The 18,129-nt window shown below is 32.2% G+C and overlaps 1 protein-coding gene, 1 long non-coding RNA gene and 1 pseudogene across 6 annotated transcripts; 1 reads left to right on the forward strand and 2 right to left on the reverse strand.

Annotated features, from left to right (window-relative positions):
• Positions 1-561: 561 nt before the first annotated feature.
• Positions 562-4,629, reverse strand: LOC25489125 (disease resistance protein RPV1-like; annotated as a pseudogene).
• A 1,796-nt stretch (positions 4,630-6,425) lies between these two features.
• Positions 6,426-10,051, forward strand: LOC112419891 (uncharacterized). Of its 3 annotated transcripts, none has more exons than XR_005645109.1 (4): positions 6,426-7,207; positions 7,286-7,330; positions 7,808-7,938; positions 9,132-10,051. It is a non-coding gene; the product is annotated as an uncharacterized lncRNA (long non-coding RNA). The 3 variants fall into 3 exon arrangements; XR_003009975.2 differs by lacking the exon at positions 9,132-10,051 and having other exon boundaries at positions 6,426-6,918; positions 7,046-7,207; positions 7,808-8,555; XR_005645108.1 differs by lacking the exon at positions 9,132-10,051 and having other exon boundaries at positions 6,427-7,207; positions 7,808-8,555.
• Positions 10,052-10,782: 731 nt separating this feature from the next.
• LOC120579307 (uncharacterized) lies at positions 10,783-13,543 on the reverse strand. Of its 3 annotated transcripts, none has more exons than XM_039831229.1 (2): positions 13,365-13,543; positions 10,784-11,743 (listed from the first exon to the last, which is right to left on the reverse strand). In XM_039831229.1, exons 1-2 carry the CDS (start codon positions 13,384-13,386, stop codon positions 11,289-11,291), a joined length of 477 nt encoding a protein of 158 aa, XP_039687163.1. In that variant the 5' UTR covers positions 13,387-13,543; the 3' UTR covers positions 10,784-11,288. The 3 variants fall into 3 exon arrangements, with proteins under 3 accessions (XP_039687161.1, XP_039687163.1, XP_039687162.1); XM_039831228.1 differs by having other exon boundaries at positions 10,785-11,767; XM_039831227.1 differs by lacking the exon at positions 13,365-13,543 and having other exon boundaries at positions 10,783-12,075.
• Positions 13,544-18,129: the final 4,586 nt, after the last annotated feature.

The following is an 18,129-nucleotide window of genomic DNA, read 5'->3' on the forward strand; positions in this document are numbered from 1 at the left end:
TTTATCTATTAACAAATAATCTAAAAAAATACAAACCGTAAATTTTATAATATAAAAATTTCAAAATACATTACACTAGCTATAAATTCATACTGCATTTCACTAGATACTAAAAGCTTATTTATATTAAAGGAAAAGAAGTCGAGAGTTGTTTTCAATCTAAAACTACAATTTCAACTTTTTTTTTTTAGGTAAAATAGAAAATATAATAAATAAAAAGAAGTGATACAAATATCGGGGGATATGAGACCTAACCCAGAAATAACCGAAGCAGTAACAAAAAAAAAACTTTTTTTCTTTTCTTGTCAAAGAACTTTCGCCATGAGCTATCATTAAATATTTCAAGAATTTCTCCATTGGAGATGATTATGTGTTCGTGATTACAAATCACAAGAATTTATCCATGTGCTATCACTAAATATTTCAATTTAATAGACATATGTTGAACATTTTGATGATGTAATTATTTATTGTATACAATAACAATCATTATTTGTTGCATTAGTTCAAAAGATTCAACTGAAAAGCAATAATCCAGGTTACCATTCAGCTTCTCATACGTAGCATTCCAATTTGTCATTTCTGACTTGTATTATTCTTGCGACCCTCTTAACAAGTGCCTCAAAAAAAGACCTGTCCAATAATGTTGTTTCAGCACAAAGTAATTGCAATACATTGACAACTGTATTCTAGATTCATGAGAATTTTAAAACAATTTCGTTTCTAATTTAAAATAAAATAATATGGAATTTATAATTTAAAAGTGGGTGAAAAGATTCATACCGATTGAACAACACCAAGGATGTTTCTGATCATCTTCATTTTCATTGTTAGAGCTTTCGACTTCATCAGTATCATCACCTTCAGAGTCTTGAGTTCTAGTGATACTACTACTATCACCTTCCAACTCCCGTTCCAAGTCATATAGAGGTAAGACCCCACACCCCTTTATCCCCTCAGTCGACCACCACAATTTTTCCTTGTGACCTTGAAGTATAAATTGAAATGATAGGTTGCAAAAGTCATAACTTCCACTTTCTTGAATGCTGTAACGATGCCAACATATCAATACGTGATCTAAAATTAATGCCCCAAGATAATTGCAACTAATACGACATCTGTCGACTTCTTTGCCATGTTCAAAGATAACACAATGAAGGGAATGTTCGTAAACACTGAAACCCTCTGATAGAACGATGCAGAATATGAAACCACACAAGTAAGATTTTGGAATTGGAGGAATACTTATTGAAGCCTCTACTGTCTTAAAATCAAAGTTGCATGGAACTTGTGCACCTGGCAAGAGAGAAAAATGAAAAACACCATCTTCATCGGGAGTGTCTGTAGAGAAGTTTTGTACCATGTTCTCAAGCAATAACCGTTGAGTGGAGTTCGTGTCCAGATAATTGCAGTTAACGGCTTTCAAATATAACAGGGATGGTGGAAGCTCTGCTAGGGACACTAGTTTCCTGCAATCATCTAAATCAAGCCGTTTTAGCATTGAATGGTTTCGGATATTCTCAGGGAGACATTCTAAGTTGCAACACTCTTTCAATTTTAGTCGTTTTAAAGACTGTATGCCATCAAGGATGGACCACAGACTTAGTGCATTGATTTCTGTGCACCCAGAGAGGTCTAGTTCTGTAACAGACCCCAGTCCCTGATCATTTGATAACTTATTCCCAACAAAGTTAAGATTTTTGCACTCAGTTAGGCCAAGAGAAGTAAGTTTTCTATTACGCCAAATCGATGAGGACAATTCACGTATAGCAGTGCCATGTAAGGTTAACTTTGTCATTTCCTCCGATGTCACTGAAAATTCGATGAGAGATGAACAGCCACCGAGTTTAAGTTTACAAAGAGATTTTGAATGAATGTTGGTTTTAAGGCTTTCAATCTTTATGCAATCTTCTAAATCTAGAAATATAAGTCGAGGGAGAGAAAAGATGGATGGATGGAGCTGACGCAGGCTTTCACATTGACAGAGATATACTCTTTCAAGATTTGTAGCCCTAGATAAGTCTGGGATCTCAATCAGATCTTTGGAGGATTGAAGCATAATTGATCTTAGATTCACAAGATTCTGTAATAAGAAATAAACATGCATGAGTTTTGATTAAAAGAGAAACAAAACCTAGCTCTACTGCAATTTTGTGAATAGCATTAGACTTCCTCTTGTACCTGAACTCCATCCCAGAGCTTTTTAAGCTTGCAATGAGTCATGTGAAGCTCAATAAGCATTTCAGCACAAAAGGTTGATGGCAAAGACTCAAGACAATATCCATCCCATTGAAGGTACCTCAATTTATCAGAAAGACACTCGAGACCGTCAGGTAAGTGTACATTGCATATGCTCCCGTTGGATATATTATAATAAATATCAAGATATCTTAAGTTTGTCATCCTTTTAAAGGAATCAGACTTCAAGTATAGATCCCCAACTTCTGTACTATCGAATATTATACCTTCCACAACTTCAGTTCCCTGACAAACAAAAATTAGATTAATCATTAAGAAAGGTTGCATATGTACTTTATTTGTTATATTTTATAATCACATACATATATTTTCATATAGAAGTGATTGCATCCTCTACTTACCTTGTTTTCTTTTAATAGATCAGAAATTTCTTCCGCTTTCCACAACCGACTTCGTTTTCCAGGGTCTTTAGATTCTTGATTAACAATCTCCTGTCCCATTTCTTGTAACAAATCATGCATTTCTAAACCATCAGTTTCCGATTTGAACTGCCAGTGCCAAAATAGTTGTAGTTGTATGAGAGCTTTATCTAGAAGGACTTCAATCCCACTTTTTGCAAAGAACTCACAAGCTTCCAACATATGTGTTACATGAAATTTACTCTCTCCTCTAAAAAAGCATGTGATATCTAGAAATATGGCCTTTTGAGAACAATCTAAGTCATCATAACTCAATTTTAACACATTGTAAATTTTCCTATTGGGAATCTTTTGTAGCTTTTTCAATTCATTTTTCCATTCTTTTTTCCCTCTTGAACTCAGATTAGCACCTAAAACTTTTAAAGCCAGCGGATTGCCTTGGCAATAGGCAATTACACGTTCTGATAGATCTTCATATCCAATATTAGGATGCTTTTCTCTGAAGGCAGACAAACAGAATAGCTGAAGAGAATCACGTTTGTTCAATTCCTTAACCTCATATATTTCACATTTACTGAACTGACTAAATATATGTTTATCTCTAGTTGTAATAATGACCCTACTACCCGGTCCCAACGCATCAATTTTTAGGATAAGATCTTCTATTTGCTCTAAGGTTTCCACACCATCCAACACAACAAATACTCTTTTACGTGCAATCCTTCTCACGGAGAAAGAGGATTCTATGTAGGATGCATCAGGATGAAGATTTTCTTCCTCTAACAATGAAGAAAAAAATTTATTGTGTAGACCATTGACTCCATACTTGTTTGATTCATCCATTACATTGAGGAAGCAACGACCTTCGAATTGGGAATAAAGTTTAGCATATAAAGTCCTAGCAAGGGTGGTCTTTCCTATGCCACCCATGCCCCATATTCCAAGGATTCCAACATCATTTGACTCAATTTTCAGTATTGATTCAATTTGGTCATAATTTTTCTCAACTCCAACAAGCCCCTTAATTTCATATGGGTATCTAAGATTTAGTTTCTGCAAAACATCTTCAACAATGTCCTTAATAAAGTCCGATTCAATCCTAGCATGCGAAAGAGGAGAAGAAGGATTTACAAGTCTAACAAATATCATAGAAGAAGAGTACATCTATATGATTATTAACTAGTATACAAAATTTATAGTCAACCTGGTGGCAGTGGCTACCTGTATCATATCAACGTAACAAGTGTATGGATGGAAAATACAGATTTAACAAATTGTGTGATAAGTGTATGCAGGGTTCACTTCTACAAATGATTATTGTTTACTTTCTAAAATTATTTTTTGCTTTCATTTTCTAAAATCTATGTTCATTTCCAGTCACGAATATGGAGATGAAAGACTTGTGTAGTAAATAATTGTGCTGTTTTAGAATATAGTTAATAGATTTTATTTATAATTTTGGAAACATACAAGTCATGACATGTAGAATGCTTGATAGTTCGTTTTACTCACCTATAATTTCGAGAGTCCCAACCAACTAAATTAGCTGCCTCGGTGAGAGCAGCTTTCCATTTCTCCAACTTGTCATTATTGTGCTTCAAATCTCGCTTATGTTTTTCAAAGGCTTGCTTGTAACTCCCGGTCTGCTTCCTCACATGTGATGGATCTATGTTGTAAAAAACTGGTATCACAATCTGTTGCATATATTTCTTGCATTCAAGAATCTTTTTGAGCTCATTCAAGCACCATTTTGAGGAAGCATAGTTTTCTGAGAAGATGACAATAGATGCATGTGACTCCTCAATGGCTTTGATGAGTGCTGCCGAGATCTCATCTCCTTTTTGAAGCTCATTGTTGTCTATAAAGGTTTCAACTGTCTTTCGGCTTAGAGCATCATAAAGATGGCTCGTGAAGTTTCTGCGGGTATCCTCGCTCGAAAGCTAAGAAAAACGTCATATTTTTTCGGAGGCCCCACATCAGAAGAAGATATAGAGGAAAAAGCACTAGTCATTTTCTGCGCGCAGATTATGAATTCCAAGCGCCGATTATTAATCACAATGGTACAATAAAATAAAAGAGTGGTGCTATATGGTGCGAAGGCTTTCTTCGCACAAAACACACGACTGAATGTTTGCCTTGCAAACTCACTATATATGGGCCATTTTTAATTACTCTAATAATGAAGAAAAAGAAAATAAAATATGTTCCACAATAGAACCCTGTATAATTATCATTGCATGTGATTCTAGTACCACCGCCAACCTGACACGACCTCCATATTTGCTATCATCATTTCATATTAAAATCACAAAAAAAGTGTGAGAAAGATGTCATGAAGCACAAAAAGCCAAGACTTGTTGGCAGATGGTGCCTTCTACTTTATCTCTATAGAAGTTTAACTTGCTGGATTTTGAAAATAAAAGGAATAAGTTAAATTCGTCTAAATTCGTGCAAAGACCTCTCGTAACATTAAGCATTATTGAAAATAAAAAGAATGCACTAATGGGTGTATTGAATTGAAATTTCAAAGAATTTAATAAACTTTTTTTATGAAAAGAAAATTTGAGGTATTGAATATGGAATCTAAATAAATCTTGTGGTATTCAATCAAGACAATTAAGACTTTTTTTTCAAGACATCAAAATCCGTTGGTATTCAATTAAGATTTCTAAGAACTTATAAAATGTCTCGTGGTATTGAAAATTAGACGGATTTTAATGGATTCATTTGTGTAATGGATTGTGTGAGACTTTTTAGTTAAAATACACTCATCCAACAATCTCACACAAACTCTTCAGATTTTATAATACTCTTCTTCCAAATTCTTTTCAAGTTTTACTGTAACAATGGCAGGTTATATATTTTGTTTGGCAAACTTATTGTCGAAATCATCATGCGTCTAACTTGCACTTTTCTTAACATAACTTTTACGTTCATTAAAAAAAAGAACGTACTCTATATCTTGTGGTTAATTTACCATCTACCTATATATCAAATTATTATAAAAATCACAACTTTACGTTTATTGGTATTATAATAATTTTTCTACTTGCATTTTTCTACCTGTAACATGCATTTTTCAATCAAATTATTATAATCAATAAACTAACATAACTTATTTTTAGGTCTATTTATTTTGATATCATATGTCCAGAATTTTTAAGATCAATCAACCTGCTAGTAGTATATTATCTAATAGTCTTTTTTTTTTTTGAAGAAATATTATCTAATAGTCTATACACTCATTGATTCAATGTTTTTTTTTTCGGTTGATTTATAACTGTACTTTTGTTTTTGAGATTTTTTGGCAACTGATCTATACATCTAATAGTATTATACTGTACTGTATCTTTAAATTTGTTGACCCTTTTAAAATCTTAAAATTCCATTAAAATCCTTTAAAATCTATATCATGAATCCATTAAAATCTTGCAAAGAATCTTGATTGTAAAAAGTCTTTTAAAATCCCACAAAATCAATACAATCCAACAAAGTCTTTTAAAATCTTCAAGATTTTTTATATCAAAACAGTCTTTTAGAATCTCAATCCAATACACCCCAATCAACGATACTTTTGACGACACTCATTCTCATTGTTACATATTTCATTTAGTCAAACTTATATTTCGGGAAACATTTTTAGTTTTAATTAAAATATTTGCGAACAGAAGGTATGGCCTAAACTAATTTTATCAATTTATTGATTTCAAATTCTATGATCAATTTGACAATGACCTATGTAATTAGAGAAACTAGTAGTTAAATTAAAATCGAAGGAAAAAAAATCATACCAAAGTCAGAATCCAGCTTCATGCAATAGAGGAAGAAAAAGACTGTAGAGTTATAATAATTCCAGTATGGCTTTACCGCTTTAGCTTCTGCTGGAATCAATTTTGAATGAAAATTAATCAAGGATGAACACACACAAACACTTCATAATGCTTTCGTTGGTCGTGGTGTATTATATACATGTAATGGGTCAACAAAAAAGGTAAATGTTACCAACACTTCAGTGATAACTCAACTCTCGTTCTCTATTCTCTCTCTCACCAAAAATCTCACCGATCAAAATGAATCGACGACAACGATCAATCGCCACCATCGCCGCCTCTCAGAATTCAGTTTTCTTTTCTCGACCACAAACAACAAATCGATCACAGAAGCAGAGCTATTCACCACATTAACGTTCTTTCTCTCTTCACAACCTCGAATAATCACTTCGATTCTTCGTTCAAGTCACAACGTCAATTCATAGCTTGATTCATCAGCATTCCATTCGTTGTAGAATCTTCATCTTAGGGTTCGTGATTTTGTTCTAATTAATTCAATTTGAGATAAGTGATAATTTGTGTTTTTGTTCTTAGTTATAATTTGTTGATTCTGTTATTCTTTATTCATTCATTCATTTGTTCATGCTTATGCTTTAGCTGAAGCTTAGCAATCATCGATTTCGGCAACCGCCAGCAGTGTCCAACCATCAATAATTCAACGATATCGATCTTCAGATTGCAGCTCTAGCTACCAAAAGACAGCATTGTTTCCCTCGTTGTATTATTGTGAAATTTGACAGTGAAATTTTCTCTTGCAAGGTATTATTGTGTTGCATAGGAGGTGTTTGATAAATTGTCTCAATGAAATTTGAACCTGTTTTGCAATTGTTTTTGCAGGTTTTGGTGTTGGTTGAGGTTTCGGTGTTGGATACGATTTCAGAGGTCTCTTTCTGCACTGCCTTTAATTTCTTCTCTATGCTTCAATTTTAAATTCTCTAAATTCTTTTAGGCTGCAATTTTATGTTGGACTTTGTTAATCCAAAAGTGTTTTTTTTTTCCTTTTCAAATTCCCTTTTGTTCTATTCTAATGTAAATGTTATCACTTTAGACATGCTCGTTATGTATGCTTATATAACTGATTGTATATTGGTACTTAGTAGAGCTTTTAATTCACAAGTTGGAAAGTTGTTTCTTGGCAGAGGAGGAAAAATAGGTGAACTAGAATTTTCTCAGATTATAGGGTAAAATATTGGTGGCAGGGAGTTAAAAAGTGTTGTAGTCCACTTTATTAGATTATTATATGCACGTAGTCTAATCGTAATAAACTGATTTGTACTCTGTTCTTAGCACTCAGCATGGGATACTTTCTTTTGCTTCTTTTCGTTCAGTTAATAATATATAGGTTTGACGGTGATGCAGGACCAAAACGGAAGTTATTTTGATTCAGGGCAGTTCCAGATTGTTGCCTAACAAGGGTGATTGGGAAATCAATCTGTATGAGTTCCATTTTCTAGATTTGCAGATATGGATGGTCTGACATCTTTAAAAAGGTCTTACTTGTTTACCATATTTATGAAATCAGTACAGATCAAATTAGTTTTTGATCTGTGTTATGGGAATATGTTTTGATTTCAAGAGGTTGTCTCTTATATGAATGTTGGTTCTTTGGTGTCAGAGCTTTTATATCCCTATGACCTATGCTTCCCCTGCAACTAAAAATAAGCATGTTATTGTCAGGCCAGCTGTTATTTTCATCGCATGATTCTTTCTCTGTTTTTTTTTTTTTTTTTTTTTTTATGTTATTCAGAGATGTGGGTAAAAAGCTTACCTTATGCATTCTTAGCCTTTGATCATGTCATTCATTGAAGAATCTCAAGCTGGCATTAAAATATCTCCTCAAGATAGTAGTTACTATGGACAAAATGATAGGATAGTAACAGTGACAGGAACTCTGGATGACAAAATGTTAGTTTAGCTTGTTAAGTTCATGTACATTTGTACTTTTTTGCTTTCTTTTTAATGAGTCGGACCCATCTGTCTTTCTTCTGACTGTATTATTTACTTTTGGTGCTTTTAACTACAGTGTGTCTATATTAGGAATTGGTTTCAATTTGTGCTTTTAATAAGAATTTGAGATTGAATCAATTGTTTGTGTTTTACTGATTGATCTACCCAGTCTTCACTATTCAGTAACATTTATGCAACAGAATTTTCTGCAATTCCAATTAAAACTGTTAGCTACAGATTGGCTACTAATTAGCTTCAAATTAGTAACATTTATGTAACAGAATTTCTGCAATTGCAACCTAAATTGTTAGCTATAGATTGGCTACAAATTTGCTACTAATTAGCTACTAAATGAGTAACAATTTTTAAGTGTTGCAAGTTTTATTCTCAAATGTTACTGAAATCATTTAGTAACACGGGCTTTACCTAACATTTGTCAAATGTTACAAGATCTAAATAGTAACAGTTGTTTTTGATTTAGTTACAATTTTGAAGTGTTACTAAATCTTATATATGTAGTAGTGTTCCCCTTCGGTAACATCTAGTTTACATACTCTTACGAGTATCTATTATGTGCTCAACCTGTATTTATTCACAGCTTAATTTATTTTAGTTAAAAGGGTAAGTACAATGCATAAGGTTTAAACTTTCAACTAATTTTTATCAAAATCCAAAAAATTTCACTTCTATTTGATCAAGCCTGTAATACTCAGATGCTACTAACTATATGATGCAGACCACAATATAAAGGTTTTAAAGGTCTCTGCAACAACATTGTATGTTAAATATGGTATTGACAAAGGATAAGCTATGGCTTATGCAATTAGTTTGTTAGTGAGTTGTTACTTGTGCAGCAAGTTAGTTTGTTAGTGAGCGGTCATTTTTTCAAAAGGAGCAATAATTCCATTAAATCTGCATATAATGTCTTAATGGAAGTCAGCAATGTGGGGGTGCAGCTTCCCGGTTAAAATCTGTGGCATAAATGTATTCCGTTAAAAGTGGCAGTGTCTGCATGTAATGTCTTAGTGTAAAGTGGCGAGAAGGAAGGAAGGGGAGGTTGTTTTGTGGTGCGAGGTAGTTGGTCAAATAGAGGCACGGTTAAGAGTAGCATTTGATATGGTGGGAGGATTTTGGCAGTGGGGTTTTAAGGTTTATGCTGAATTTTGTGTGTGGCTGTTACTGTTTGCGGATTAGGTAGTGTACGTATGCAAGTGCTGGTGGTTCTTTTGTTATCTGAGAAGCTTTGGTTCGGTACGGTTTAGTCTCTCTGGCTGATTGCTGCATATATCTGTGTTTCTGGTTGGTTTTGGAGTGGTGAATTGGCAGCAGAAGGCGATGAATTGATGAAAATATTTGAACCTGTAATCTTGCAATTTCATGGGGTTGTAGTGGAACAACAGCATCTGTTTTGTTAGGAATTGGTAGATATACGGCCAGGCGTTACATTTTTTCTTTACTGAAAGATGTTTTTTAGTTCGTGGAGTTTGTTAGCTTTTGGTGATAATAGTGAGCATTTTATTTGTTTCAATTGGAGCTTGGTTGTACTTTGTAAACTGGTTGTAATTTCGCTCAGTTCTTGCACATCTGGTTAAATGATTATAGATAGCACAGACTATAAATAGTTGTGATATCATAAGACAATGTGCAAATCAGATTTCATTCAATACAATTGTTAAATTTCTTCTTATGTCAAGTTTGTTTTAAAATTACCTCAAAACAATGTCTCCATTTGCACGCCTGCATGCATAATTGAAATCAACCAAATCTCAATCACTGGATCTATTTGAAAGAGGCATGTGATGTGAGGAACACAGTTCTAAATTGAGCTGCAAGTATGACTGCTATATAAAGGTTGCAAGGATATTGTACAATATCAAAGTTTGCACCATAATAACAACAACCGCAATTTATACACACGAGTTAGCAATCATTTTGGTCATTGAATGTGTCTGGCGCTATTGCTATAGTCGTTGAACAACCAAAATTACAAAACCAATCTCAAATGTGTCTCTTGTTAGTCAGTTTGATCTTTGAATGTCTTTTTCATCAGTTAAGTTGATCCTTGAATATGGTTTTTATTAATCAGTTTTGTCTATCGATTTGCTAATCAATTTGGACTATAATAACATTGTCTCACACATTTAAGAACCAAAATGACTATTAAAACTTTAACACTCACACGTTTAATAAACAAAATAACTATTTACACTTATACACGCACACGAAGGAAAAGAAGAATCTAAGCATTTGCACAAATAGGAGTGACTCTCATCCACTATATACAACCTCAAAGTGTTCTTGCATCAATTTATCCTATGTGCACAACATTTTATTTATCAAGAAATATAACATGAAAGTTTAAGAACTTTTTGTTACCTTGAATTCTTACACCACTGGCTAGCTTCAAAGTCATAGATACTTCAAATAAAAAAATAAATCATATATCACAATGCAATGGACTTTTTCAACTCACAAAAAAAAAAATGAAAAATATAACCAAACTGTATCACTTCTGGTTCATTCACGTCCCTTGAGGAGAGAATCTCTCATATTCTATCCTCAAAAATACATAGTGCAATGGATTCATAGAAGCTATACCAATAAGGGATTGAAACATAACATAATCATACAATCAATACCGAAAATTCATGCAACATGGCAGATCAAGCATTCTTGTCTCAATGAAAATCTGTTTGTTTTTTGCATTGTAAATTTACTTTATTAAACGACTGACTCTCCCTCCATATACATCATCACACCAAATTAAGGAGACAATAAAATTAAAATACATCCAAACCAAAATCAACCATCACATTCTTCTTCTCAATTTGGATAGTTTTCCCAAAATAACAACCATGAAAGGAATGCAATTCAAAGTTGAGTAAATAGGCAATTACCCCTGATTCTTCGTCAAATAGTTCGGAAGTTGAGTAATAGTTTCGTAAAGAAGCCCATAAAGGAATTTGGTTTGACGGTTAAATGCAGTAACATCAGGGTTAACCTTACCATCGCATCGCGCAAGAAGATCACCAGCAGTTACGCAATCATAACTAACAGTATGAGGATCCCCATCAGCAAAATCCCAGCAAAATTTGAAAGTCACAACTAATGAACTATAAGAATCTGCACATGTGTCAAGCACTTGAGATTTACTTTTCTGTGCCAATCCTTTAAGGAAAGCTTCTCCTTCGACAACTTTTTTAATGGCGATTTCAGCGACAGCCTTTGAGAGTTCTGTCCAATTCTTGGCTTGCGCGGTTTGTGGGCTTGATAGAACCTTGCTGCATTCTACCTTGTTGGATGAACCGTCGCAAAGTAAGGAAACTAGTGGTACTCCTCCTCCTCCTCCTAAATCAAGAAGTGTTGCATTTGCTTCAAATGGTGATTGAGAAATTAGAATCAAACCAAGGAACATGGAACAAATTGTTAAAGAATTCATTTTTTATTTTTTTTTTAATTAAGGGTTCCTTGGTTTGAGGAAGAGTGTGTTTGGTTTCATAGGTGTTGGGGTGTTTTATAGTAAAGGAAATTCTAATTTAGGGTAATTAACATATTTTTAGCAAATCACAGCGATTGTGATGCTTGGGAAATGGTGATCCAATAATCTAGATTTCCCTTCAATGGGGTTCGCTGGAAAATTGAACACTTGTGTCATTTTCCTCTTTATTATGGGTGTATTGAATTGAAATTTCAAAGAATTTTAATAGACTTTTTTATGAAAAGAAAATCTTGAGTTATTGAATCAAGACTTTTATTGAATCTAAATAAATCATGTGGTATTCAATCAAGACAATTAAGACTTTTTTTTTTCAAGACATCAAAATCCGTTGGTATTCAATTAAGATTTCTAAGAACTTATAAAATGTCTCGTGGTATTGAAAATTAGACGGATTTTAATGGATTCATTTGTGTAATGGATTGTGTGAGACTTTTTAGTTAAAATACACTCATCCAACAATCTCACACAAACTCTTCAGATTTTATAATACTCTTCTTCCAAATTCTTTTCTGTTTTACTGTAACAATGGCAGGTTATATACTTTGTTTGGCAAACTTATTGTCGAAATCATCATGCCTCTAACTTGCACTTTTCTTAACATAACTTTTACGTTCATTAAAAAAAAGAACGTACTCTATATCTTGTGGTTAATTTACCATCTACCTATATATCAAATTATTATAAAAATCACAACTTTACGTTTATTGGTATTATAATAATTTTTCTACTTGCATTTTTCTACCTGTAACATGCATTTTTCAATCAAATTATTATAATCAATAAACTAACATAACTTATTTTTAGGTCTATTTATTTTGATATCATATGTCCAGAATTTTTAAGATCAATCAACCTGCTAGTAGTATATTATCTAATAGTCTTTTTTTTTTTTGAAGAAATATTATCTAATAGTCTATACACTCATTGATTCAATGTTTTTTTTTTCGGTTGATTTATAACTGTACTTTTGTTTTTGAGATTTTTTGGCAACTGATCTATACATCTAATAGTATTATACTGTACTGTATCTTTAAATTTGTTGACCCTTTTAAAATCTTAAAATTCCATTAAAATCCTTTAAAATCTATATCATGAATCCATTAAAATCTTGCAAAGAATCTTGATTGTAAAAAGTCTTTTAAAATCCCACAAAATCAATACAATCCAACAAAGTCTTTTAAAATCTTCAAGATTTTTTATATCAAAACAGTCTTTTAGAATCTCAATCCAATACACCCCAATCAACGATACTTTTGACGACACTCATTCTCATTGTTACATATTTCATTTAGTCAAACTTATATTTCGGAAAACATTTTTAGTTTTAATTAAAATATTTGCGAACAGAAGGTATGGCCTAAACTAATTTTATCAATTTATTGATTTCAAATTCTATGATCAATTTGACAATGACCTATGTAATTAGAGAAACTAGTAGTTAAATTAAAATCGAAGGAAAAAAAATCATACCAAAGTCAGAATCCAGCTTCATGCAATAGAGGAAGAAAAAGACTGTAGAGTTATAATAATTCCAGTATGGCTTTACCGCTTTAGCTTCTGCTGGAATCAATTTTGAATGAAAATTAATTAAGGATGAACACACACAAACACTTCATAATGCTTTCGTTGGTCGTGGTGTATTATATACATGTAATGGGTCAAAATTAAAATATAAAATAACAAGTGTGTTAATCCTCTAAGGAAGTTTCGTTTGCTTTAGTAAAAAGTAGCTTGCTTGCTTTTTGATTAATTAAAATATGGAAATGAATTTCAGATTAAAATATATGCAAAAATATGCTTGTTGTCAAGGCTATTGTTTATTCTATTCAGACATTACTGGTTAAATAACTACTTTGGAAGAGAAAAAAGAGAGAGAATATGTTAGAAATAACTTCAAGGCCAAAATTGGTGTCATAGAGTTAGACATTAATAGGTAAGCACTTTTTGTTATTGAAATAGTCCATCAACATAGTCAATTCATGAATGTTGTTGGGGTTAGTTGATTCAAGATTTTCTCCCAAAATTGTATTGAAAAATCGAAGGTTACATAAAATATATATTAGTTTGTTAATTCGTTCTTAAGTTAGTTAGTTGTGCAATGAAACATAAGTTTTTCAATTTTTTTTTAACACAAGTTTTTTCAATTTAAATTGATTTAGAAGGTTACAAGTTGGTGTTTTTTTAATAGATTCATTTTTGCGTATATCACATTGATTTTTGGATCAAGGATCTTCCATTTTTAATTGTGAAGAAGCATGTTAGATTTATTTTTTGCACCCTGTTTAAATAGAACCCACTTCAATTTATATTAATCAAAATTTAGATTTTCTATTGCACTCAAATATAAAAAGAATAATTTTGGGAAAATTGAAAAAAAATGACATAAAAATAATAAAATAGTTTTAACAATGTTATACGAAAAATAGCCAATAATGGTTAGCGCACTTGACAAAGAGTTAACTTACTTGCAAGGTTGTGTGTTTAACTTCCAATGTTAGTGTGACGATCTCTTTGATGGGTGAGACATCTATTTACGTTCGTTGGGCCTTAAGGCCAACTCTAACTTTGACAAACCTCTGAAGGCCAAATGATAAAATAATTTAATAAAGGGAAGCCATGTAATAAAAATAAAAAATCACTTAGGAGATATGTGTATTCCCTTCATATACAAGGTATACATACATTTTAACAAATATTATCAACATAAATTAAAATATATATAAAGAAATTCAGCACAAGTTTTCCCGTGGAAGGCATAGGTTTCAAACTACTTAAAATACTCTCTACGTCCCATATTATGTGATCTAGTTGACTCTGTCAATACACACTTTTGAATTTAAATATATTTAATAATCAATTAGAAAAAAAATGAAAATTTTATATTTTGAAAATATTCGTCGAGACGAATCCAACATCTTACATGATATAGTTTGTCTTTATATATTAGTAAAAAAAAAATGATCAAAGCATGTTCCGTGAATAATACACATTTAAAAAAATTAGGTCATTTAAAATGGGATGGAAGTATAAAATAACAAGTGTGGTTATCCTCCATAGAACTTTCGTTTGCTTTAGTGAAAAGTAGCTTGCTTGCTTTTTGAATAATTAAAATATGGAAATGCATTTTAGATTAAAATATATGCAAAAAATATGCTTGTTGTCGTTCAATTTTGAATCATTTTTCAGATTATTCCTTTCTTTCTTTCTTGAATAGTTTCTTTAAATATTCATATGTGTATGTCATGTGTATGTCGTGGTCTTTTTAAAATATTTACCAATATTAGAAGGTATAGTGGAATTATATTTTGTGCTTAGTAGAATCAATTCTACTACTTTGTTGGGCAAATATTTTATATAATGTCTTTGTCTATATTGTCCTTTTTATATGTATTATGAGAGAAAAGATAGATGAAGAACATTCTCATTAATTGATGAATAATGAAGGAGTACAACTTATATAGAAACTAAGTGGTGTACTATGTTACAATGAGGTCAAGCATAGAGTATTAGAACTCATCTAACTAACTAAAGCTAGATAACTTGTTACGCAAGTTATTGTAGTAACTACTCCTTATTCTCATGTTTCTCTTCATGATGTGTTAGCCCCCCATAAGTTGAAGGATGGTAAATATCTATCATATTCAACTTGGATAGTAAAATGCTGAAAGGCTGAGGAAGAAGAGCTTTAGTGAAAAAGTCTACTATTTGTGCCAGAGAAGTGACTAGAAGGAGTTTCATCATGCCAACTTGAAGTTTGTCCCATATATGATGACAATCAATCTCTAGATGCTTTGTGCGTTCATGGAAAACTGGGTTTGCAGCAATACACAAAGTACTTTGATTGTCATATTATAACACATGTAACTTGTAACGCTCTAATTGTTATTTAATTATTTTTAGTTGATTTAAAGTCTTTTATATGATTTTAAATGATTTATGTTGATTTTGTGGTGTGGTGTATTTTATTAAATGGTTATTTTCATTATTTAATAGAATAAGTGGAGAAATAGAATTATTTTAGAGTGTGGGAGTTAATTAGGATTTAATAAAAATTAAGGGAGTTTAATGAAATAGGGAAGTTATAGTTTGGGAGTTAGAAAAAGAAAGAAAAACAGTCAGAACGTTTTAACGTAAGAAAACTAGCTTTTGGGAGAAAAGGGAGAAGAAGAGCAAGAACAAGAGAGGAGGGCTTAGGAACCGATTGTGCTGTGTAATCATTCTGCAAAACTAAGGTAAGGGTGAGACTATCTCTCAATAATCATAATCTATAATTTCTGAAAATTGACCTAATTGCATAGTTTTGGAAGATAAATTGAGGGTTAGGGTTTGTTGATGATTCTGAAGGGAAATGGGTAATGATCATGTTAATTCTCTTGTAATATAATGTTCAGAATGAAAACTTAATCTTTGTTGCTGCTGTGATCATAAATTGATTGAAAATTATGAGTGATTGGATGAATTGATGAATTTGTGTATGATGGTGGAATGATCTGTAATTGTTGTTGTTGATGCATGTTTTATGTTCCTTTAGATGCCTAATTGTATAATGAACCTATAAACAATCTTTGGAAACATGTTTGGGCATTGGGAGATCAAAATTGGGAGTTTTGGGGTGAAAAATGGGTTAAACCCGTGAAAAATTATGCAGAAACGATGACTGTTCGCTTAAGCGAGCCGGAAGCGAGCTGTAAGCGAACAGCTACTGTAAGTAGTTCGCTTAAGCGAAGCATCGTTCGCTTAAGCGAAATGCCTTTTGACAACATTCCTTATTTCGCGTTCTTGTGTCTTTTTCACACGTTTCTGTTTTGAATTGGCCTTTGGTGTAAACATGAAAGTTGTAGATAATTTTGTTAGCTTTCCAATGGCTTTGGTTTGACTTTAAAATGAATTTTGGTTTAGGAGTTATGATGAAAATACTCCAAGTAGGTCTTAGTGAAATCTTATGAAAATTCAGCATAACCGTTTCTAAGTTAATCCAAAACTTAGGGAATATTTCCAAACCTCGATACTAGAAGTATTATGAGTTCAATTAAGGTGTTTAAGAGTATTTAACCTAATGTTGGGTAATGTTGGTATATGTTGGTTAATGTTGTGGGTAATGTTAGTTAATGTTGGTTAATGTTGTGGGTAATGTTGGGTAATGTTGGTTAATGTGAATTATATTCGTTATGTGGATTATATAAGATGTTTAAGTTGATGTTGATTACCATTTGATATTGTTATATCTTAAGAATGTTTGAGTGCTGCCATGTTGCCGTTTATTATTGATTATATGTGACTGCATTGTTTACCAAGAACATGATTGCTTACTGAATTGATGTATTATGATATGATGGGTGAATATATATGTTGTTGTGAATGTGTTGATGGATCTTGCTATCAAGAGTCGTTGTGTCATAGTTGGCTAAGAGGTGGGGTATGTCATAATTAATTATGTACATTTGTTGTTGTCGTTGCTATTGTTGAGTTGTATGTAGATATACACAAGTGGAGTCAGTTGCATAAGCATAAAAATGATGTTATGATGAGGACTTCGGTCCTGGAACGCTTTGTCGTTCAAAAACGATGGAACACTATGTTGTTCAAAACGATGTTATGATGAGGACTCATGTCCTGATAAAAGAATGCTTTAACCATTCTATAAAGATGAGGGCTTCGGCTCTGATATGGTACCACATGCATAGTTGCATTTGTTGAGGAGTCTTAGTGGAGTTGTCATGTCTTGCATGAGTCTTAGCAGTGGTGTCGAGTTGTTGCATGAGTCGTTGTTGTTGGTTTTAATTACCATTTGTTGTTGATGTTGTTAATGATGATATACTTATATATTGATGAGTTATTATTATGACAGGGTGTTAGATTTAATTGATTAATTAGATATCTATTATTGATGATATTGTTGATTATGAAATATATACATATATTGGATAATTGTAGTTGCCGTTGTTCTTGAGAGAGTTGTTGTTGTTGTTGTTGATTAAGTTGTTGTCGTTGTTGTTGAATCTTGTTGTTGTCGTCGTTGTTGGTTGAATTAGCAAGTGTTACTAAAGTTAAAGAAGTAAGAACATTATTGTTGAATATATGTTGTTTATATTATTATGATATTGATTACGATGTTATGATGACTGTTTATGGTGTTGAATATGAGGTTGTTAGGATGTTACATGATGATGATTATGAATGTTGTGATGATGATTATGTGATGTTATCTATGAGTTGTTAAATGTACTTGATGATG

This window comes from Medicago truncatula, chromosome 3 (genome assembly GCF_003473485.1).
Source record: "Medicago truncatula cultivar Jemalong A17 chromosome 3, MtrunA17r5.0-ANR, whole genome shotgun sequence".
Lineage (NCBI taxonomy): Eukaryota > Viridiplantae > Streptophyta > Magnoliopsida > Fabales > Fabaceae > Medicago > Medicago truncatula.

Bases quoted from the DNA above. Each gene is read 5' to 3' on its own strand.
- LOC120579307 (XM_039831227.1), bottom strand. From the start codon at position 11,834: ATGAATTCTTTAACAATTTGTTCCATGTTCCTTGGTTTGATTCTAATT.